This window comes from Lampetra fluviatilis, chromosome 46 (genome assembly GCF_964198595.1).
Source record: "Lampetra fluviatilis chromosome 46, kcLamFluv1.1, whole genome shotgun sequence".
In the NCBI taxonomy this organism is placed as follows: Eukaryota; Metazoa; Chordata; class Hyperoartia; order Petromyzontiformes; family Petromyzontidae; genus Lampetra; species Lampetra fluviatilis.
Window position 1 is genome coordinate 6,435,391 of NC_136320.1, and position 22,960 is coordinate 6,458,350.

Consider the following 22,960-nt stretch of genomic DNA (forward strand, 5'->3'; position numbering starts at 1 on the left):
AACGCGTGTTGTTCATTCTAAACGTGGAGGGAAAAACCGGAGGACCCGGAGAAAAATCCACACGACCACGGGGAGAGAGACGCGCAAACTCCAAATATACAGCAGGCGTCAGGGGTCAGGATCGAACCCACGACCTCTTGCAAACCGCGGTGAGTCGATGGTGTCAGGTTGGTCAACAATAAACGAAAAAAAATAAAACCTCATCGCGTAAAATTTGGTTTTCGATTGACGCGGAAGATTCTTGGTCATCATTCCATCTCGTGACGAGTTCTGCTCAAGCAAACTTCGCTTTCTTAACTGTCAAAGCGTGTTTTTTTTTTAAGACCTTTAAACCACAACATTTTTGCCAGTCGGTCCCGAGGACATCACTTGCGATTTGTCTCCCTCTCTACGGACACAGAGAATGCTTGGAGATAAATAAAAAAACTAAAAGATTTACATTTTCAATTAATAAAAAACGTGTAAATATTTTCGGACCGCATAAATCACCCCAGGTGCCTATCTGCACGTGCACGCACGCGTGTGTGTGTGTGCCAACGTGTGTGTGTGTGCCAACGTGTGTGTGTATGCCAACGTGTGTGTGTGTGCCAACGTATGTGTGTGTGCCAACGTGTGTGTGTGTGCCAACGTGTGTGTGTGTGCCAACGTGTGTGTGTGTGCGTGCGTGCATGCGGGGAGCGGTAGTGTAGCGGTTAGCGCGCTGCGCTACGAACCCAGCTTCCCGCTCACGGCCAACACCAGTGACGATTATTTCAACCGGTCCTGGGCCGCACCTAGGTCGACTCAGCCTCAAATGAGTACCTGGTGCGGTGTGTAAAAACATCGCCACTAGAGAGACAAAGGCGGTCGGGCGTGGTGCTGGCCACACACCCTCTTGGTGTGCCGTGCCGGCCTTCATAGGTGCTCGCTAACAGCACTTGCCCCCACAGTCTGTTAAGGCTACACGGGGGATCTTTGTATTCTTTTGTGTGGGCACGCGTTCCACAGCACCTGGTTTTATAGTATTTCGGCAGCGTTTTCAGGATGTGGTCGGTGATGTTGACTGCCGTCAGGTTCTGCAGGGTGTCCGTGTTGTTTTGCAGTCTCTGAAATGGCAAGGACGCAGGACACGCTAGGAATCCGCTCTCTCCTCTTCTGCTTTTTATCGTATCCCCGATTGTTGCTGCTGGCGTTGCGTTACGACGATGAGGAATATATATTTTGTATTATTCAGAATCTGAATATTTCTTTATACTGGAGGAATCCGAAGAACGTTATACAAACAAACGGTACAAAAACACGATAGGAGAGCAAAGTGCAGGAAAGGTAAACAATTCACCCAAACGCATCCAAATAAAACTAAGCCATCCCCCCTAGATGGATATTATCAATCACAACGAAATTGTTCCATTTGCTGCCCAAGTCAGACTTTAATGTCCCAACGCCTTTTTATTTTGCCGGAAAGTTCCACAGCGGGATGCTCGGCCCACCTTCCAGTGACAGCGATTCGTGCGCGCGAGCGCGGAAATCCGTTCGGATCTCCCGCAGAGCGACTGCCAAAACCTCCCGCGTTTGAACGAACACCGTCCGTGAAAACAAGACAAACAACAAACGCCGTCCGGCCAGGCCCGGCGTGCAGGCCCGGTTCGGCTTCTTCCGGCTCAGCAACGAGAAACGTCCAGTGGGGGGGGAGGGTGGGGGGGGGGGGGAAATGACCACGCGGGGGGCAGCCCAGATGCACCAGCGAGGGAAAAATAATAAAAATTTTCACATTAAACGAATAATAATATTCTTAGGTTTTTTCGGTAAAGTCACGTAGGTAAAAAATTACAATTAATAAAGGTAAAAGTAAAATAAAATAAAAATCACGACGTTTCGGAGGCAACACAAGCTTCCGTCTTCAGGTGGAACCGTCACAGCACGATAGCTGTATCAAGTGAGAGAAAGTCCAAGAACACAGTATTTGTATATATACTGGTTGAGGGAGGGAGGAGCCAAGGTAGGCCCTGAATATTATATACAAATACTGTGTTCTTGGAATTTCTCTCTTACTTGATACAGCTATCGTGCTGTGACGGTTCCACCTGAAGACGGACGCTTGCGTTGCCTCCGAAACGTCGTGATTTTTATTTTATTTTTATTTTATTAATTTACATTTTTTACCTACGTGACTTTACCGAAAAAACCTACGAATATGAATCCTTGCAGTCACGAAAGCTTCAAATCTAGAATAATATTAATAATAATAATAAACGGGGAAGAGGCCGCCGCGAATCACCTGCATGGGGGGGGCACCACCCGCCCCCTCGGGGCAATCGGGGAACATGACGCGGTGCTTCTGGGTGCTGCACTGACACGCGGGCGACGGGTTGCCCATGCTCCAGTTGCCGCTCTGCAGGATGCTGGAGGCCTCGGCGCTCATGGCCGGCTGAGTCCAGTCCGGGCTCCCGCCGCCTGGGCATGGGTACGAGCTGCCGAGGGTGGGGGAGGGGCACACGGAGAGCGGCAGTTTTTGATAAAAGTTTTTTTTTTAATTTAAAGCTTTCGTGACTGTAGGGATTCATCTGCTTGGTTCTTTCGGTAAAGTCACGTAGAAGGGAAATAATAAAAATAAAACAATAAAATGCAATTCTCACGACGTTTCGGCCACAACGCAAGCAGCCGTCCTCAAGCTGTTTTTCCAACAGACCCGTTCTTCACCTGAGGACGGCTGCTTGCGTTGTGGCCGAAACGTCGTGAGAATTGTATTTTATTATGTTATGTTTTTATTATTTTATTATTTCCCTTCTACGTGACTTTACCGAAAGAACCAAGAAGATTTTTTTTTTACTTTTTAAAAAAACTTTTCACGAGGTTTTGAACCCAGACAGAGGGGCAGTGCAGGGGCAGTGAAGCTCTCTGTGTGTACACAGAATCAGAATCTTTGTTGGGGGAGGAATCCGATGAGCTATGAAGCTATTTCATCATCACAAATGTCCGGTAGGGGCACGGGGTCAGAAAGTAACAACAACAAACACGAGACAAAACGACGGGAAAGGGAGTGCAAAATGAGGAGAGAGAAAAAAAAATAAGCAAGTCGCTAAATGTAAATGGATCGAGTACACAAGTCTGATTTTTCAACACTAAATGCAAGCTTGGGCAAGGCAGTAAAACAACAAACACAGTCCCAGACCACACCAAGACAACACACAGTCCCCCTCAATAAAATGGCACGTTATGAAGAAAATTGGACTATCGCTACACGGTGGGGGGGGGAGTAAGGATCCGATTTACACGTCGCGCGAGTGAACTCGGGCGTGGCGCGAGTAGTGCGTTGGCAGTGGCGCGCGAGCACTGATCATTAAAATAAAATCTATCTCGCCACGTGCTGTGACAAAGGCCCATTGCACAGACAGTCCCCTCTCGTATACTTTGTCTATGCAAGGCCACAGTGTTATTGACAAATGTTATTTATGCTTTAAGGAGGTCAGCGTGGGCACGCTGCTAAGACGGCCAGCACCACGTTGTCCCTGCTGAGCCTCCCAGAAAAGGTCGCCAGCTCCAGCCGGCGGGCCGGCCACACTCACGGGATGGGGTTGGTGTTCATGCAGCGGGTGCCGAACCCGGGAGACTCCGTCAGGGAGCGTGCCAGGGCGTTCACGTGGCTCTCGCCGGGGGCATCGTTGCTGAGGTTGGGACGAGACGATGCAGGGGGTGGGGGGGGGGGAACGACGGCAAGCCGGCGTGGAGAGATGAATACAAACACGCAACAAACAAATTTAAGACCACCACGCCGTTTAAAATCACACCATTTAACACTTTCCCATGCCGATGACGTACGATCACAGGTTCGTGCGCGTCATTAGTTTTTCTTCCGATTCACTTCCGATGACGTCTGGAACGCTCTTCCTTCCGATATTAGGAAGCCACTGGAGCGATGCACTTTTACACCTCAATTGAAAACTCATTTCTTTAAAACTGCTTTTTGTGTTTAGTTTATTGTCAATCCCACCGCACCTTCGATTAACACATTTGTCTACGTAACGGTGCGTAAGTAGTTCAACATGGATACTTATCACGGTGGGATATGTGCGGTATGAAAGAAGTTCAACATGCATACATATCACAGTTGGCTATGTACGGTTCGAAAGAAGTTCAACACCCATACATACAAGAACCTGCGACTCAAAGCAAGGGATGATACTGGTAGGAACCTCCTGGTTACACCAGCCCACAGGGGATTATTGTGTCCGTCCGTCGTGCAGGGAGGGGCTGGGTGGGGAGGGTGGGGTGGGGTGGGGGGTCGGAGGGGTGGGGCTGGGTGGGGAGGGGCTGGTCACCCCGTGGTGCCCTTATAAAACTCAACGTTTAACCTACTCACGCCGGCTTGTGCCCACCCTCACAGTCGGCCATATTTGCGGAATACACCACGCCGACGTTGACCCTGGCCATTGACCGAGCAACCCAACGTTCCTACCAGCTCCCTCCGCAGGAGGAATGTGTTTTCAGCGTCAGTGGTGGCCACGGCCGCCCCTCTCCCCCCCCCCCCCCCCTCGGGGCGCACGGGGAGTGGGGACGCGAGGGCCACACGGAGGCCGCCTCACCTGACGAAGGTGAACTGTGCACCGTAGAGCCACTGGTGCAGCTCCAGGCTGGGGTACTCCGCAAACGGAGGCACGACGCTGCTGAAGATGAGCGCGAGGCACACGAAGGCCGCCGGCAAAACGATCTGCGGACACGAGGGGCAAAGGACGTCACGCAGCCTCCACGGACTGTTGGGGCGAGCGCTGTTCGAGGGCGGCAGCGGCGGTGCCAATGAAGGCCGGAGCGGCACACGAGGGGGTGGGTGGCCAGCAGAGGTCGCAACCGGGTACCCGATACCCGTACCCTACCCGATACCCAGCTACCCGTACCCGGCCAGATACGGGTACGGGTACCCATTTGCGACCCTGGTGCAGCCGGGTACTGGTACGGGTAGGCCGTGAGTCACTGGTGAGTAACCGTTTGTCACTCATTTCAGGTAGGGTACGGGTACGGGTAGGGAACGGGTACCCGTACCTGGCCGGGTATGGGTACCCATTTGCGACCCTGGTGCGGCCGGGTACAGGTACGGGTAAGGAATCAAAACCCGTTTGCGACTTCTGGTGGCCAGCCACCACGCCCGCCCGGACGCTTTCATCTCCCCTGGCGATGTTTACACAGCGCACCGGGTACTCATTTTGAGGCCGAGTAGACCTAGGGGAGGCCCAGGACCAGTTCAGATATTCGTCGCTGGTGTTGACCGTGAGCGGGTATCGAACTCGGGTCGCTGGGTTCACAGCGCAGGGTGCTAACTGCTGCACTACCGCTTACCACATGCATACACACACCACAATAACCGCTATTCACCACTCAGTGGCGGAGACGTCACCATGGCGCTTGTGCCAGGATACGGAATAGACACAGGTGCCATGGTTTGATTGAGATGACTGGCACGACAAAGATCCTCCATTCAGCCTTTAACAGGCAAGTGCTGTTAGCGAGTAGCACCTATGAAGGCCGGCACGGCACACGAGGGGTTGGGCGGCCAACACCACACCCGGCCGCCTTTGTCTCCCTAGTGGCGATGTTTACACACTACACCAGGTACTAATTTGAGGCTGTGTCGACCTAGGGGAGGCCCAGGACCGGTTCTGATAATCGTCACCGGTGTTAGCCGTGAGCGGGAATCGAACTCAGGTCGCCGGGTTCGTAGGGCAGTACACTCCGCTGAGCCCAACACTTCTGACAAAACCGCCAATGAGTTTGGACTATAAAATGTCCGCCTTTTGGCTGGGTAGAGTCCCACTTTCAGATAGACATTTCCTGAAACTTTTTATTCTGTTCCCGGTTTGAGACAGAGGGGATGAAGAAGAATAAAAAAAAAATCACGGATTCTAGAGCGACGCTCTGCAACGAGCGTTTGCACTCGGCGAATATTTAGTCAGCAATTCTAGATTTGAAGTTTTCGTGACTGCAAGGGTTCATACTCTTAGTTCTTTCGGTAAAGTCACGTAGGTAAAAAATGAAATTAATAAAAATGTTTCATTATTATTTATTATTATTTTATTTTTATTAATGTTAATTTAATTTTTTACCTACGTGACTTTACCGAAAGAACTAAGAGTATTTAGTCAGCAGCGACGACGACGACGACGGTGCAGGAGGCCGGACGAGGCAACGGCGGGTCGGGCAACGCCATGGGAGGAGACGCCTTTCGGCTGCGATTCGGTTCGTGTCTCCGGGTTGCTGGGCGACCCTTTTAACGAACGTAGCGGGTTTTTTTTTAAGATCGGGGGGGCGGGGGGCGGAGGGGGCAAATCCCTAACGGCGACGCAACTTGACACCAAAAGTTTCCGCTCACGCCGAGCGGGTGGGGGGGTCATCTTTACCAGTGTCATCGTGACCTCGCGTTACAGGCAGGCAGGCAGGCAGACAAAAACGGACAGAGGTGATGAGAGAGCGATTTTTTTTTGTAAAACCCGACCTGAGCCACGAAGCCCTTGCGGCTGCGCCTGGCGAAGTGGAAGCGTTTGATGAAGAGCGCTCGGAACTGCTGCCGCAGGAACGCCTGCCCCGTCACCTGGCAGGATCCCCGCCCGTTGTCCACGGCGTCACCGGTGGGTTTCACTGCACGCGGGAGGAGCACGCACGCACACGCACGCACACGCACACACGCACGCACACACGCACACACGCACACGCACACACGCACGCACACACGCACGCACGCACACGCACACACACACGCACACACACACGCACGCACACGCACACACGCACGCACACACACACGCACACACGCACGCACGCACACACGCACATGCACGGCATGCCAAACGCGACGTCATTCCAACACACCGGGGCCGTCGTTTGTCACTCCACCCCTGGACTGAGGGCCACCCGGTTAAAATCAGATTCGATCCCTTGCCCTTCCACGGACCCACATCACTGACCATGATGCGTATATGCATGTATGTTGCACTTCTTTCGCACCGTACGTAGCCAATCGTGCTCATCGGAGGTGTGGGGGCAGGTGAAGGAGGAGGGTCAAACTGGCCCATAAGGTGTGTCAGAGGCCTCCATCCAGCAGTAGAGAGACTAATTATTAACATAATTGATTACTATTTGTCAATATTGTTTTTTTACATCAGATTGGAAGCTCATTTTCGTCTCTTCCGTTTCAAAGGCCGGAAACTAAACCTGGGGCTCTTGGCCCATTCCCCCAAACCGAGACACAAACGCGACGTGCGCATTTTGGCCTCCGGCGGCGAGAAGCACACACAAACAACACGGAGCGCATGGTGAAGCGACACGATGGGCTCCTCAGTTGAACGCGTAGCGGGATTTCGTGGCCAAATATTATTCACGACAAATGTTTTTTTTGGGGTTAAGATCGCGTAAGCGTAAATGTGTCGTGACCTTCCACCGGCCGACACGGCCAGTAAGGATTGTCACGCAAAGGGGGCGCCAATTAGTGACTACTTCAGCCCACCGGCGTGTTGGAGAGTCAATCCACAACATTTGCAATTTGAGCACCGTGACTTTTCACTCGTAATTACAACCAGCATCAAATTTCGATTTCAAGCTTTCGTGACTGCAGGGATTCATCTTCTTGGTTCTTTCGGTAAAGTCACGTAGAAGGAAAAAAAAAACATTATATTATTTTATTATTTCCCTTCTACGTGACTTTACCGAAAGAACCAAGAAGAACAACCAGCATCATCGGGTGATTTGCCAGCAAAGTGAAGCAATCCACCTGCTTCCGCTCTTAAATCGAGCAAAACGATATCATCGACGTGAACCTGCTGGGCTCTACTCACGGGACGCACAGCTGCACGTTCACAGGCGACGGGACCACGACGGCGTGAAAGCAACAACAAAAAAGGCTGCCGCGATTGCAGGGCTTCAAAGCGTTAATTCCGACATGGCATCGCGTCTCCCATCATGCGACCTGCGACCGGTCGCGTAAAAAAGAGCACGCGAGTTCGAATTCCCCGTAGTTGTCCGTCCGAATACAAAGGGATACATTCAGGGACATTTCAACTAAACCCTTTTTCCGTTCCGACACGCAGGGTGTGGGTGTCCTGTTCACCGCTGAGTCTCGCAACGTGCAAGCGGCTCGGGCACGGCGCCGTTGTAGTCACTGCAGAGAGCCGTAGTGACTTGACCGCACTCTACGATAGGTGGCGCCAAACTGTGGTAGGAACCTCCTGGTTACACCAGCCCACAGGGGATTATTGTGTCCGTCCGTCTATCGTGCAGGGAGGGGCTGGGTGGGGAGGGGCTGGGTGGAGAGGGTGGGGCTGGGGGGGGAGGGGAGGGTGTGGAAGGGCTGGGTGGGGAGGGTGGGGAGGGGCTGGGTGGAGAGGGTGGGGAGGGAATGGATGGGGAGGGAGGGGTGGGGCTGGGTGGGGAGGGGCTGGTCACCCCGTGGTGCCCTTATAAAACTCAACGTTTAACCTACTCATGCCGGCTTGTGCCCGCCCTCACAGTCGGGCATATTTGCGGAATACACCACGCCGCTGTTGACCCTGGCCATTGACCGAGCAACCCAACGTTCCTACCAGCTCCCTCCGCAGGAATGTGTTATTCGAGGTTTTCATCCCGTTCCGTTCCGATGACGTACGTGTACGTCATCGGAACGGCAAAGAGTGACGGAGTTTTATGCAATCAGCCATAGGGTGGGATGGGTTGGGTTGAGAGCAGGGCCAAGGGTTTGAGTGACGACGCTGGGTACCTAGGCCGGATTCCCACGGCAGCCTGCGAGCTGCGTCCATGCCACGGCCAACGGTGGAAGAGGGCACGTGGAATCTAAACGGAATAATTTCGTCGAATTTTTTTGGTCAACTTCAAAACGGCCAAGCCCACGTGGTGCCCAGGATCGGGGCCGTTTTATGGCGTACCATCATCGTACCATCATCGTGAACGCTCCAGGAACGGCCCGGAAAAACACGCGCGTGGGAATGTAGCATAAATTACGAGGTGCGCTGTGGTCCGGTTTGTGTTGAAGCCAGAATCGAATTTAGCCTTCAAGTGATGATTACGGATTACCCTGACATACGCATCGTCAGCACCCACCCCACAAGCCCCTCACACACCCAACCACCCCCATCCCCTAAAAGACACGCGGCCACCCTGTTCATCAATTACCCACACGGCATCTGATTGATGAGTCTGCAAGTGTGTGTATGTGTGAGCGGCACGTACAACAATCGAGCTTTCGGAGGCCTACATCCAGCAGCGGATAGATCATGGCTGACGACGACACGACGTACAATCAAACATCGCCAAGCGGGACACGAGGACACGGGACCACGATGCGGAAGCGTGGCGACAGAGATTGCCGTTGGGTACCTCTTGTACGAAACGCCGGTTTCTTCTCTGCACGGGCGGAAAGGCGCCCACCGTGGGGAAAATGGCGGCGGCGATAATGGCGGCGGACGTTATTAAGAGGGGAAACCGTGGGGTACATTTTTGTTACCATACGACATCCATTATCACATGATGAAGAACGCAAGATTTCCATAACCTCCTGTCTGCATTTTGTCTGGGGTGCCACGGTGGCAAGATGTTAACTACCTCGCCTGGTATACAGGAGGTCGTGGGTTCGATCGCGACCCTGACGCCTGCTGCTGTATATTTGGAGTTTGCGTGTCTCTCTCTCCCCGTGGTCACGTAGATTTTTCTCCGGGTACTCTGGATTTTCCCTCCACATTTAGAATCAACGTGCGTTTAGAGTATTTGGCTGATATCAATTTCGACATGATAAGCCACTTCGGTGAGCTATCATTTTCGGCCTTGTCACTTCTGAAAAAGGGCTACATTGCTCAGTGCGTCTTACCTGGTAATATAAAAAGTTAGTAAAGTTAGTTAGTTTTCTACTGTACTATATTTGTACTTTCTTCTCCACTTAAGTGTGTGATTATAGATGATGGCTTGAAAGTTCTTTGTACAACATTGTTCTAATCGTTGCAAATAATATATAGCGTTTATAATGCACACGTTCGTGTGCGTCATCAGCATGGGAAAGGATTAATTACGGCGATTGGGTTGACTCAGCCCATCATCTCTCCGGGGTCAATAAAATATTATACCATTTTGTGGGGGGGGAAGTCAACGACAGTGATTATCCTAGTGATTTACTCTCCCAGCACCGTGCGGAGGCAGCAGCGAGGGATCGTGGATCACCGCACAGATGCTGAGAAGGTACCCTTGCCCATGAGAAGGAGGAGCCGTAACCCTGACTCGCTAGGAGGAGCTCGATACAAATAAAATGTGGACCCCACCTGTATGGGATACAATGTTTCCCCCTCGCACGTGTGGGTTTTACCCGGGCGCTCCAGTTGTGTCCCACATGTAAAACACTTGTTCATTGGCCGACAACATCTTAATAGCTAGAGGACTGCAGAGCTTGGATGGGGGAGACCATCTCACTGCCCGGCCGACTTCTTGCTCATCCGTGTGGTTCCTCGCGCCTCCGAGTTGTCCTCTCTCCTCGAGAGTGAGCGTGTTCATCATCATCACGATCCATGGGCAGATAGCCTGTACGTGTTCACTTCACGTGTCGTCATTTGTTTCCACTTTCCTCTCTGTCTTGTGCCAACATGCTCAAGTAGTGCCACATCTTTCTGCCACCAATCTCTTATGTCGTCATCAAGCCATACTCCGTTAGGTCTTTGCAGTTCCTTCCATTTTTCCGAACAACGCACTTAAAATGTTCCCCGCTGTTGTCCATCCTACATGTGTGAGCAGGTTACAAAGTTGAAATCATTACTATTGCCACGATCTTCCGACACGCGAGAGAGCCACGGCGCGTTGGCGTCGTTTAAAAAACCGGGGGGCACCCGGGTGCCGAACGAAGGAAAAACGAACCTCCTTCCGGAGTCTTTTTCAGAGCTCGTTCCGCCCGCCCGCTCGACTTCCGGCGCAGGGAGCGACGTTCCCAGTTGGAATCCTCGGGCGACCGCGACACCTCCTTCGGCGGGGGCACCACCAACGGTTCTGTGTGCGCGGTCCACGGGGGCCAGGGGAGGACAAACCGAGTGAGCCGCTCGCTCCGGAACACAATGTTGGAGCGACAAGGAAAGCAAGAGGTTCTAGAACTTTTTTTTTGAGAGACGTATCGTTGAATTCGTATTTACTTTCTGATCCAACACGTGACTCACATTCACTGACGTTCAGCTAAGGGGGGGGGGGGGGCAGCGAAGTGATGTCACAGGCTCGGTTTGATTGGCCACCCGAAGTCACATGACCGGAGCGTGTGCCTACGTGGTCACATGATGATACTCGTGGCTGCCTGCGATTGGCTAGCAATACCGTTGCAATGGGAGTCAGTGCACGGGGTACGAGCTGAAGAATAATACTAATGCAGTTCATAAGGCGCACAATATGTAATGGGCATAAATGACCGTGGCTTCTAAGGTGTGTAGCTCTAGATGAAGATCGCACCTAATGTGTGAAACACAGCTCAGCAGCAGATGTTTAAGTAAATTGATTGATTGCTCCGCTAACTATACAGTACATCCATCGATTATATTGTACCGCTCAGGATAGCTGTAGAGAAACAAAATGAGGTGGGAGGGGAACAGCATTGCAGTGGCTTAATCGATGTGCTGTACTACAACACTGGCAACTTGAGTCCGCTTCTTGACTGTGGCTGAAATCAGCGGCAACTGACATCTGAACCGGCCCATTTCCTGGGCGCGCCTTTCACCAACCCCCCCACCGACGAGGGTGGAGAAGTATGGTCAAACAAGGCCTCCACCCAGCAGTGCATTGACAAAGGGCCGTAAACTTAAACAATTATAATAATAATACAATTTATAACAACCGTGCAATGCCTTACCGATAATTTCTGTGTCCACTCCAGTCTCTTCAGCAACTTTCAGGAAGATCTGATGGAACAAAACAGACGCAAGGTTTGTTGTTGTGATTTTGCAAGAGAGCTACCCCAAAACTCAGGCTCAGCTTTGCACTGGCAGTGGAAAAACAAAGACAAAGATCCCCCGTATAGTCATAACAGACTGTTTTGGCAAGTTCCGTTAGCGAGCAGCAGCACCAATGAAGGCCGGCACGGCACACGAGCGGGTGAGCGGCCAGCACCACACCCGGCCGCCTTTGTTTTCCCAGTGGCGATGTTCACATATCACATCAGGCACTGATTTGAGGCTGAGTCGACCTAGGGGAGGCCCAGGATCGATTCAGATAATCTTCGCTGGTGTTGGCCGTGAGCGGGAATCGAACTCACTTCGCCGTGTTCGTAGCAGAGCGCGCTAACCGCTGTGTGTGTGTCTTCACATGCGTGTGTGTCTGCACTTGTACGTGCGTGTCTGCACGTGCTCATGTCTGCACGTGCTCATGTCTGCACGTGCGTGTCTGCACGTGCGTGTGTCTGCACGTGCGTGTCGGTACGTGCGTGTGTCTGCACGTGCGTGTCGGTACGTGCGTGTGTCTGCACGTGAGTGTCTGTACGTGCGTGTGTCTGCACGTGCGTGTCTGCACGTGCGCGTGTCTGCACGGGCGTGTCTGCACGCGTGTGCGTCCGTTCAACGCCGCACCTCCTCGAGCGTGGTGTCCGAGACGCCGTAGCTCGAGACGCCGAGCTCCGCCAGCTTCTCGTCGAGTTCCTTGAAGAGCAGCGCGAAGGCGCCGTCCTTGGCGCCGTGGTAGGGCAGCACGTAGGTCAGCTCCTGCCCAAAGTTCTCCACGAGCCGGGCGTCCGGCACGTGCTGCTGCAGCAGCTGCGTCACCGCGCTCACGTCTGCACACCACGTGGCATGTCGGCGTCTTCATCACTGTCATCGCCTTCCTCGCTTTGTTCATCGTCGCCAATCGTCAAGATCATCATCGTCGTCATCGCCATCGTCATGATCATCATCGTCGTCATCGCCATCGTCAAGATCATCATCGTCAAGATCATCATCATCATCATCGCCATCGTCAAGATCATCATCGTCATCATCGCCATCGTCAAGATCATCATCGTCATCATCGTCAAGATCATCATCGTCATCATCGCCATCGTCATGATCATCATCGTCATCATTGCCATCGTCAAGATCATCATCGTCAAGATCATCATCGTCATCATCGCCATTGTCAAGATCATCATCGTCATTATCGTCATTGTCAAGATCATCATCGTCATCATCGTCAAGATCATCATCGTCATCAACGCCATCGTCAAGATCATCATCGTCATCATCGCCATCGTCAAGATCATCATCGTCATCATTTTTTTTGTCGTCGTTGTCATCATTTTCATTGTCGACATCATCACGATCATTGCCATCGGTGTCGTATCGCCGTCATCATTGCTGTGAACATCGTGTATGTGTGTGTATGTGTGTATGTGTGTGTATGTGTGTATGTGTGTGTATGTTGAACTTCTTTCACACTGTATGTAGCCAACTGTGCTTATCAGAGGTGAGCACGATTTTGCTACTTGATGAGTGTAATGATTATTACTTTCATCAGGTTCGTCATCACTTTTGTCAACAATGTCCACAGCATCATCATCACCGCGATCATCTTCATCATTGCTGTTATCATCATAATTGTTGCCACCATCATGACTATTATTATCGTCAATGTCGTCATCATCGCCATCACCGCATTTCTAATCGTTGTCATCATATTTCACAATCACCATTGTCATCATCATCGTCATTAACGTCGTCGCCGTTACGATTATCACCATCTTCAGTCACTGCCCCCACTGTAATAAGCATGTTCGTAATCATCACCACCATCACGATCATCATCAGAGTCATCATCATCAGCGTCATCATCATCACCACCATCACGATCATCATCAGCGTCATCATCATCACCACCATCACGATCATCATCACATTCATCTTAAGTTTAACACGTAGGCTTTCGCGACCAATATTATTCATAATCAACGTTTTTGGGTTAGATCGCGTTATAGGCCGTGTCGGGTGGTGGAGGGTTACGACACATTTATAAATAACGCGATCTAACCCAAAAACGTTGATTATGAATCACATTCATCATCACATTCATCAGCATTAAATGCTCTCCCCATTAGCGCTTACCGGCAATGTCCTCCTGGCTTCCCGACTCGCTGCCCAGTCCTTCGTCCGAGCTCTGCGACTGACCGTCCGTCTAAGGGGTAAACACAAACGGCAAACTCCGATAACACATCGCGACCGTTTTCCCCACTCTGCCACTCCTTTGTGCTGATTCAGCATTTCTCTCTCCTAAAAACGCACCTGGCGATGACAAAAACATTGCCGAACTGTTCCCACACTGAACCCCATACGTGCAAACACTCATTAATTGTCCGAAAACATTTTAATATATATAGGAGGCCGCTGAACTTGGGCTCAAATAACCAAACAGTTAGCACTACGACCACTGACAACCGCTGCTATTACCTCTGCCAACGATCACTACCCGTCACTGTCAACATCTTTAACACGTAGCAGGCTTTCGCGACCAATATCATCTAAAAGAGAGGTTTTTTTGGGGTTAGATCTCGTAAATTCATAAATGTGTCGTTAAAACCCGCCACTACCCGACACAGCCAACTAGTAAGGGTTGTCACGTAAACAGAACGTGGCAATTTGCGACGAATTGGTAAGTTCTGTTTACGTGAAAGACGCTGTCTTTCCGACAGCCCTGTTCTTCACCTGAGGACGGCTGCTTGCGTTGTGGCCGAAACGTCGTGAGAATTGTATTTTATTACGTTTTATTTGTATTATTTTATTATTTCCCTTCTACGTGACTTTACCGAAAGAACCAAGAAGATGAAACCCTGCAGTCACGAAAGCTTTAAATCGAAATGTATTTTTATTGTACCAGATAAGGCCCACCGAGCTGGCCACAGATGACAGCTCAACTCAGTGGCTCATCACGTGGCAATTGATAGCGGCAGCCAAATACTCTAAACGCACACGTCGATTCTCAAACGTGGAAGGGAAAAAACCTGGGGGACCCGGGAGTAAAATCCACGCGACCGCTGGGAGAGAGAAAGAGAGACACCGCAAACTCCAAATACGCAGCGGGCGTAAGGGTCGGGACCGAACCCGTTATCACCGCCGCCGCCACCGCTACAATGTACCCACAGAAGACGGACCTGCTCGAGGTTTTTGTAGAGATGGGCGGCCCCCGCGGAGGGTCGCCGTGAGCCCGGCTCGCTCTTCACCATGGTGAGGTAGTAGCCGGCGCCGAAGGCGTTCTTCAGGAACAGCGACGAGCCGCAGCAGCGCAGGCGGCCGTGGGAGATGATGGCGACGCGGTCGCCCAGGAGGTCCGCCTCGTCCATGTGGTGCGTGGACAGGATGATGGTGCGGCCTGCGCGGGGGGGGGGTAACGAGGGGAGGGGGGGCATGGGGCGGAGACGCGGGACGCGCCGAGGGGGCACGGTGGTCAAGGGGGTGGGTGAGCGGAAAGGGGTCAATGGGAGACATGGGAGAGAGACACGGGGGGGAGGGGGGGACACGGGGGGCGAGGATGCACGTATGTTGAACTTCTTTCGCACCGTACGTCGCCAGCCGCGCTAATCGGAGGTGCGATGAGATGGAGGGGACACGAGGTGGGGGTCTGGGGGGAACACGGGGGACACACGGGAGGAGACGCGACAACGTGGGCAGAACTCGGGGGAGACACGGAGGGGACACGGAAAAACGCAGTGGCGAAGCAGCGGAGAGACGCGTGGCAGACACGGGGGCATGCAGACATTTTGGTTGCCAGCACCTTTTTAAAAGCCACTTTTAAATCAGTGGCAAGGGAGACGTGGGGCGAGCGGCAGTTGGGAGGGACACGCGGGGGACACGCGGGGGACACGGTGCGCGTGCGTCGGGAGCGGTGGCGACCTCGGTGACCCGAATTGGATTCCCGGCCCCACGATGAGGACTCGATGTGTAAACCCTCGCCGCTCGGGAACCAAAGGCGGCCGGGCGTGGTGCTGATCACCCAAAACCCCCTCGTGTGCCCCACGTGCCAGCCTTCATAGGCGCAGCTCGCTAACAGCACTCGCCCCCCAACAGCCCGTTCAAGGCCACACGGGGGATCTTTGTCCGTGGTGTGCGTGGAGCGGGAGCGCCGTACCGTGCCGGTACTTGAGCAGGAGGTTCCAGATGCCGCGGCGGGCGTAGGGGTCGACGCCGGCCGTGGGCTCGTCCAGGATGACGATCTGCGAGCCGCCCACGAACGCGATGGCGACGGAGAGCTTCCTCTGCATGCCGCCTGCACGCGCACGCACAGGCACGCACACGCACGCACGCGCACGCACGCGCACGCACGCGCACGCACGCGCGCGCACGCACGCGCACGCACGCACACGCACAGGCACACACAGACACGCACAGGCACGCACGCACAGACACGCACACGCACGCACGCACGCACAGGCACGCACAGACACGCACAGACACGCACAGGCACGCACAGACACGCACAGACACGCACAGGCACGCACACGCACGCACAGGCACGCACAGGCACACACAGGCACACACAGGCACGCACAGGCAGACACAGACACGCACAGGCACGCACAGACACGCACATGCACGCACAGGCACGCACAGGCACGCACACGCACAACAAGCACACACAGGCACGCACAGGCACACACAGGCACGCACAGGCACGCACAGGCACGCACGCGCACGCACAGGCACGCACGGGCACGCACGTGTGAGCGCGCGTAATTTTGAGGTCGACTCGGCCGCAAATGAGTGCTTGGCGCGGTGTGTAAAAACAATCGCCACTGGGGAGACAAAGGCGGTCGGGCGTAGTGCTGGCAACCCACCCCCTCGAGTGCCGTGCCGGCCTTCATCTTTGCTACTCGCTAACAGCACTTGCCCCAACAGCATGTTAAGTCTATACGGGGGATCTTTGTCTTTGTTTTTTTGTGTGCGCGAGTTCGATTCCCACTCATGGCCACCAACACCAGTGATCATTATCTGAACGGGTCCTGGTGCGATGTGTAAACATCGCCACTAGGGAGACAAAGGCGGCCAGGCGTGGTGCTGGCCACCCACCCTCTCGTGTGTCGTGCCAGTCTGCATAGGTGCCCGCTAACACTTGCCTCACGAGTCTGATAAAGTTTAGCATGTCGGCTTTCGCGACCAAAGTCTGATAAAAGCTAAGTTGGGGGGTCATTGTCAATACCAGTATCACTGTTATTATCACCATTATCACCAACACTATCATCACTATCCCCAAAGCTTCAATCATGACGAACAATAAAATCAATGATCCCTCATTATAGCCTTGACTCCGTCTTGTTTAATCTGCCTCATTTGTATTGTGCCACTCATCTGTACCATATAAGTCTCATTTGTAGCCTCAACGGCCAACATCGTACCGCACTGCATTTAACAACAATTACATTTTTATTTCGATTTAAAGCTTTCATTCTTCACCTGAGGATGGCTGCTTGCGTTGTGGCCGAAACGTCGTGAGAATTATTTTATTATGTTTTATTTGTATTATTTTATTACTTCCCTTCTACGTGACTTTACCGAAAGAACCAAGAAGAATAACATTTTTACCGCGAGCCAATTAATCCACTTTATAGATTTTTTGCAAAATCGACGATCCGGGGCGGGCACGTGGATGCGGGCGGGTATGCATGGGCAGGCACGGGCATTGGTTGGCATGGGCATGCACGGGCAGACATGGGCGGACATGCGAGGAGGGCACGGACAGGCAGGAGTGGGCACGGGCGGGCACGGGCGGGCACGCGTACCGGAGAGGTTCTTGGAGAGCTCGTCCTTCTTGTGCGGAAGCCCCACGTCCAGGATCATCTGGGGCATCTCCTGCTTCACCTGCTCCTCCGAGCAGCCCTTCATGCGCGCGTAGAACCAGATGTGCTCCTCCACCGTGAGGCTGCGTCAACACGGCGGTGGAGGATGGCGGGGGGCATCGTCAGGGTACGTGGAATAGGGTACGTGGAATAGGGTACGGAGTGTGGGGGACAGGGTGCGGGGGACAGGGTCATAGGGTACAGGGTCATAGGGTACAGGGTACGTGGAATAGGGTACAGGGTGCGTGGAATAGGGTACGGGGTGTGGGGTACAGGGTGTGGGGTACAGGGTCATAGGGTACAGGGTCATAGGGTACAGGGTACGTGGAATAGGGTACAGGGTGCGTGGAATAGGGTACGGGGTGTGGGGTACAGGGTGCGGGGGACAGGGTCATAGGGTACAGGGTATAGGGTACAGGGTACGTGGAATAGGGTACGGGGTGTGGGGTACAGGGTGTGGGGTATGGGGTACGGGGTGTGGGGTAGAGGGTGTGGTGTGTGGGGTGTGGTGTGTGGGGTACGGGGTACAGGGTATAGGGTACAGGGTATAGGATGATGGGACAGCGGTCCGGTGGGATGGTGGGGACAGGACTGCCCCACGTACTTCTCAAACAGAACGTTGTGCTGCGGACACATCCCGAGGCTCTTGCGGATCGAGTCCATGTCGGTGCGGATGTCCTTTCCGCACATGTACGCCGTGCCAGACGTGGGAGGGAACAGCCCCGTCAGGATGGACCTGTCCAGGCCAGGTGGGGGTACAGACGGGGTTAGGAGGACGGACGGAAACGTAAGAGCGTTTTCCATTAGTGCATCATAGTATCTATATAAATAAAAACCTTAATCTGTGTATGTAAGTCTCAAAAAGCTCTAGGGTACTTCCCGACAAGGTAGAAAGCTGAAATGTGGTACATGGGTGGCTTGAGGACACAAACAACAGGAAAAGTATGCAAATCTGGGACTTCTGATTTTAAGTGCCCCATGAACACGTTTACGGGTGTCATTCAGAAACCGTTCAAAATATGACATTGCGGGTTTTTTCCTTTGATAGAACGTTAAACAGCAACTAACATTAAAGTGAGAACAATTGTTCCGTCTTTTATAGTTTTTGAGATATTTAGGATTCCAGTGATTATGAACAAAATAATATGCATTTTAGGATGTAAAATCTGAATAATTCGAATACGCTAAAAGGTAGGAGCTTCCCCTCAGAGTATTAAGTTCATAAATGTTTGTTCTTTCTAATAAAAAAAGAACGGAATCTTTAAATTGGGTACGTCTTTAAATGTAAAGCAGTTGAATCAAGTCGTCAATACATTTTTTTGCGGAGTGGTTGTTCATAGCTGATCGTAGATAAAAATTGTAAAAAAAATCATATCACCTTAATTACTTTATTCATTGAAAACCTCTGCCTGGCAAAGACAGGCTTTTTCAACTAGTTTTATGTAAACGTTTTCTGCCTCTATTCCTGGCTGGCACGTGGCCAAGTTCACGTTCGTGGTGGTGACGTCACCCACGTCGTGCCGACGTCACGCCCCCCGGCCTCCCACTCCCCCCTCCAACCCCCCCTCTCACCTCCACTCCCACCCCTCCACCCACCCACGCAGTGTACCCCTATCAGAGGTCGCAAACGGGTTTTGATTCCTTACCCGTACCCGGCCATATCAGGGTCGCAAATGGGTACCCGTTCCCTACCTGTACCCTACCCGAAATGAGTGACAGACGGTTACTCACCAGTGACTCACGGCCTACCCGTACCCGGCCGCACCAGGGTCGCAAACGGCTACCCGTACCCGTACCCGGCCGGGTACGGGTAGCCGGGTATCGGGTAGGGTACGGGTATCGGGTACCCGGTTGCGACCTCTGACCCCTATATTCGAAAAAAGTTTTGCTCACTGGCTGTCTGGCTGGAAGGAGAGAGGAAGGGATGGAGTGAGGGTGGGAAGGTCACATCCAAAAAGATACATGAACTGCCAGTATATGTATCAATAGCGTTTGCTACCAACGTCCCGTCAAGAGATGGACCCAATCCGGCCGCCCTCATCGACCGTCCCGAAGAGGCCACGGTGCCGTGGAGTCGGGTGGCGGTGGGTGGTGCGGCGTGGCACGGTGGCACGGTGGCCGGCGTGACGTACATGGTGGTGGTCTTGCCGGCCCCGTTGTGTCCCAGGAAGGAGGTGATCTGGCCCTGGTAGAAGTTGAGGGTGAGGCCGTCGACGGCGAGCTTCTTGCCCTCGTCGTAGACCTTCACCAGGCCCTGGATGGAGACGCCCACGGGCAGCTTGCCCGGCTCCTCCTCCAGGATCTGCTTGTCGCCTTGAGCGGTCCAAGCGGCCGCGGCCAAGAGAACGCTTGAGATCATTTAGATTCTTGTCACCCCCCGCCATCACTACGCCCAATCTACCTCGAGAATGTTGGCTACCGTTTGCCCACAAACCACCGCCCCCCGTCGGAGGAGCCCTCCTGTAAGTGGGGGGCACACCGCGGGTGTCGTTCTCACCACTCCTCGACTCGCTCGAGCGCTGGGTCGCTCCCCTGTCCCCCTCGCGGTTTTTCTGCCCCCCCCCCTCCTCCCCCGCAGAAATCCCCGGCGCGTTGTACCGAACTTGTTTGCATACCTCAATAAAAAAAAAACTTTTTTATCTTTAAAAAATATATATTGATTATTTGGCTGCTATGAATGTCCACGTGAAGATAAGCCACTTTCTTTGAGCTATAATTGATGGCCAGGTTGTTCAGTGGGCCTGAGTTGGTAAAAATAAAAAAATATTTTTTTGTAAATTTGCTTCAATTTCTTGTTGTAAACGTTCTGACGCCATGTCCCTACTGGACATCTGTGAAAAAGAGCTTTATAGCTCATCGGATTCCTCCTCTGGTGTAAACAAATATTCCGATCCTGAACGCGGTGATGGAGTAAGCGGGGCATTGATTGTCCGCATCGTTCAGTTCAAATCAAGCGATAAATTATTCAATCAAGTGATCTGTAAGCGACCTAACGGGTCAATAAACAAGTAACTTGTTTTCAGTCATTCTTCTCAAACTTAATTTCGATTCCATGTTTGGCATCCCGACACGAAAAGTACATTTCGGATCGCACGTACAACAGCGCGGCTCTGTGTGTTAAAGAACGGCCCATGGGAAGCGGACATCACAGAGCTACTGCTGAGATCCTGTTAATTATTTAATCCTCCGAGTTGGAATTTAGCCGCATTGAGTCCAGAGCCGATTTGAAAGTGTTGCGTTTTTTTGCGTGCAGCCATTGTATGTATGTTGAACTTCTTTCGCACCGTACGTAGCCAACCGTGCTAATGGGAGGTGCGGGGGAACGATAACAGACTAAACAGGAGAAGCAGTTCCATAAGAAATTAGTTTTCAATCGAGATTTTAAAGTGCATAGCTCCAGTGGCTTCCTAATATCGGATGGAAGAGCGTTCCAAATGGTGGCAGAAGCGCATCTGAAAGCGAGCGATGCGGTGGCCGTCTTTGTTCAATCGCTAAACAAAAGCCGCTGCTGCTGCGAGGTTGACCGGAGTTTGCGTGATGGTTTATGCGCCTTGACGAGATCAGCGAGGTGCTGTGTGGTTCGTTTGTGGCAAGCGCAGTCACTGACGGCTGGGCTGAACTCGGGATCTCAGCTGTGCCAGTTCAGCACTCTGAACTCTGACTAACTTAAAAGTAAGAAATATATCGATGTTTTGACTTACTGGAGACATTATCTTTCAATGTTTTAACAGGCTGGCTTTTCTTTTCCTGTAGACGGCCAATATACCGCACTGCTCCGAGACTCAAAATGGATTTCGCGTCTAATGACAAGATGCCGATAGCGAAGTAAAAAAAAAAATATCGGGAAAAATTTGTGGGTGGGAAAAAAAACATAGAAAATATAAAAAAGACACAAAAGCGACGGTGACGATAGCGGCGGGCGTGTCGGTGTGGACCTACCGGAGCTCGGGGGCTTGTAGGAGTGCGGCAGCGTCTGACCGTCGGACGATGAAGCCCCACACCAGTAGGACCTGGTGAAGAGGAAGTACCAGCGCCGTGGCACACCGTACTGGCCTGGGGCGCGCACGGAGGGGGGCGAGGGGGGGAGACACGTCACAATAATCATAGTCGTCACAATCGTCACAGTCGTCATAATCGTCACAATTGTCACGACGCCACAATCGTCACAAATATCACAAACGTGACAGTCGTCATAAACTTCACATGCGACATAATCGTCACAATCGTCACAGTCGTCACAAACGTCGCAGTCGTCACAATCATTGAAAACGTCACGTACATTTGCATTATATGTATGTTGAACTTCTTTCACACCATACGTAGCCAACCGTGCCAAATCGGAGGTGTGGTACTTCGCGTTCTCTTTGCTTTGCTCGTCTCTCCGAGTTTTTGGGCGACGCATCGGTCAATTCTGGCCGGTTTTCAACAGTCCCCAATAGCGAACGCACAACGTACACCGAAGCTTGTTCATAGCCGATCATCTCTGCGAGAGGTCAGCAGGGCATCCCTCTGCCACCTGCCCACACCCAGACCCATTTTGCTCTCCCCGTCTTCTGCTTTGTGCGTTTGGGCAAAGACGTGCCGAGCCAGGCCCGGCGTTCCGTTCTCGGTGCGCCTACCCGGGAAGACGTTCTCGATGTACCACGTGAGCACGCCGTAGAGGAGCGCGTCCAAGAACATCATGATGATGGAGGTGACGAGCGAGTAGCGGTCTCCATCCACGGTGCTGACGCGCAGGTTGCTGGGCTGCGAGCCCACGCCGAGCTGCTCGTACTGGGAGATGTACTCGGAGCCGAAGCCGAACGACACCGTGGACAAGAGGCTCTGGCAGGAAGCAGAGACGCCGACGACGAGGGGATGGGGTGGGAGGGGGTTGGGGGCGGCACAGGCACGCGTCATACAGATGACGGTAAGTGACTTTGATTTCGACCGTTCCCGGCCACGGCAAAAATAGCGGTGGTGAGCGCTGCCCGAGCTGGTGCCGGTCTCCCACCTCCTTCGCCAAGCCATGCTGACCGGCGACGTAATGGTGCATCTGTGAAAAAGAGCTTAATAGCTCATGGATTCCTGCAGTATCAAATAAATATTCTGATGATTGTGATAAAAGGATGGTCAAATGTACCTAACCTGGTGTGTGCAGGAAAGCCTTAATCTAGCAGCGCTCCGACAGACGGTGAGGAATATAATTGTTGCGTACGC

At 52.6% G+C, this 22,960-nt stretch overlaps 1 protein-coding gene across 1 annotated transcript in view; it reads right to left on the reverse strand.

Annotated features, from left to right (window-relative positions):
- LOC144947723 (phospholipid-transporting ATPase ABCA1-like) overlaps nucleotides 1-22,960 on the reverse strand; it is a 73,883-nt gene that overhangs the window by 15,269 nt on the left and 35,654 nt on the right. The window contains exons 16-31 of the mRNA XM_078877042.1: nucleotides 22,381-22,585; nucleotides 21,701-21,814; nucleotides 19,894-20,074; nucleotides 18,366-18,497; nucleotides 17,705-17,844; nucleotides 16,057-16,194; nucleotides 15,083-15,300; nucleotides 14,040-14,109; nucleotides 12,537-12,739; nucleotides 11,825-11,873; nucleotides 10,852-10,980; nucleotides 6,464-6,606; nucleotides 4,563-4,687; nucleotides 3,546-3,644; nucleotides 2,258-2,450; nucleotides 991-1,085 (exon numbers count right to left, since the gene is read on the reverse strand). Coding sequence (XP_078733168.1) covers nucleotides 991-1,085; nucleotides 2,258-2,450; nucleotides 3,546-3,644; nucleotides 4,563-4,687; nucleotides 6,464-6,606; nucleotides 10,852-10,980; nucleotides 11,825-11,873; nucleotides 12,537-12,739; nucleotides 14,040-14,109; nucleotides 15,083-15,300; nucleotides 16,057-16,194; nucleotides 17,705-17,844; nucleotides 18,366-18,497; nucleotides 19,894-20,074; nucleotides 21,701-21,814; nucleotides 22,381-22,585 — 2,234 coding nt within the window. The remainder of the gene's footprint in view (nucleotides 1-990; nucleotides 1,086-2,257; nucleotides 2,451-3,545; nucleotides 3,645-4,562; nucleotides 4,688-6,463; nucleotides 6,607-10,851; nucleotides 10,981-11,824; nucleotides 11,874-12,536; nucleotides 12,740-14,039; nucleotides 14,110-15,082; nucleotides 15,301-16,056; nucleotides 16,195-17,704; nucleotides 17,845-18,365; nucleotides 18,498-19,893; nucleotides 20,075-21,700; nucleotides 21,815-22,380; nucleotides 22,586-22,960) is intronic.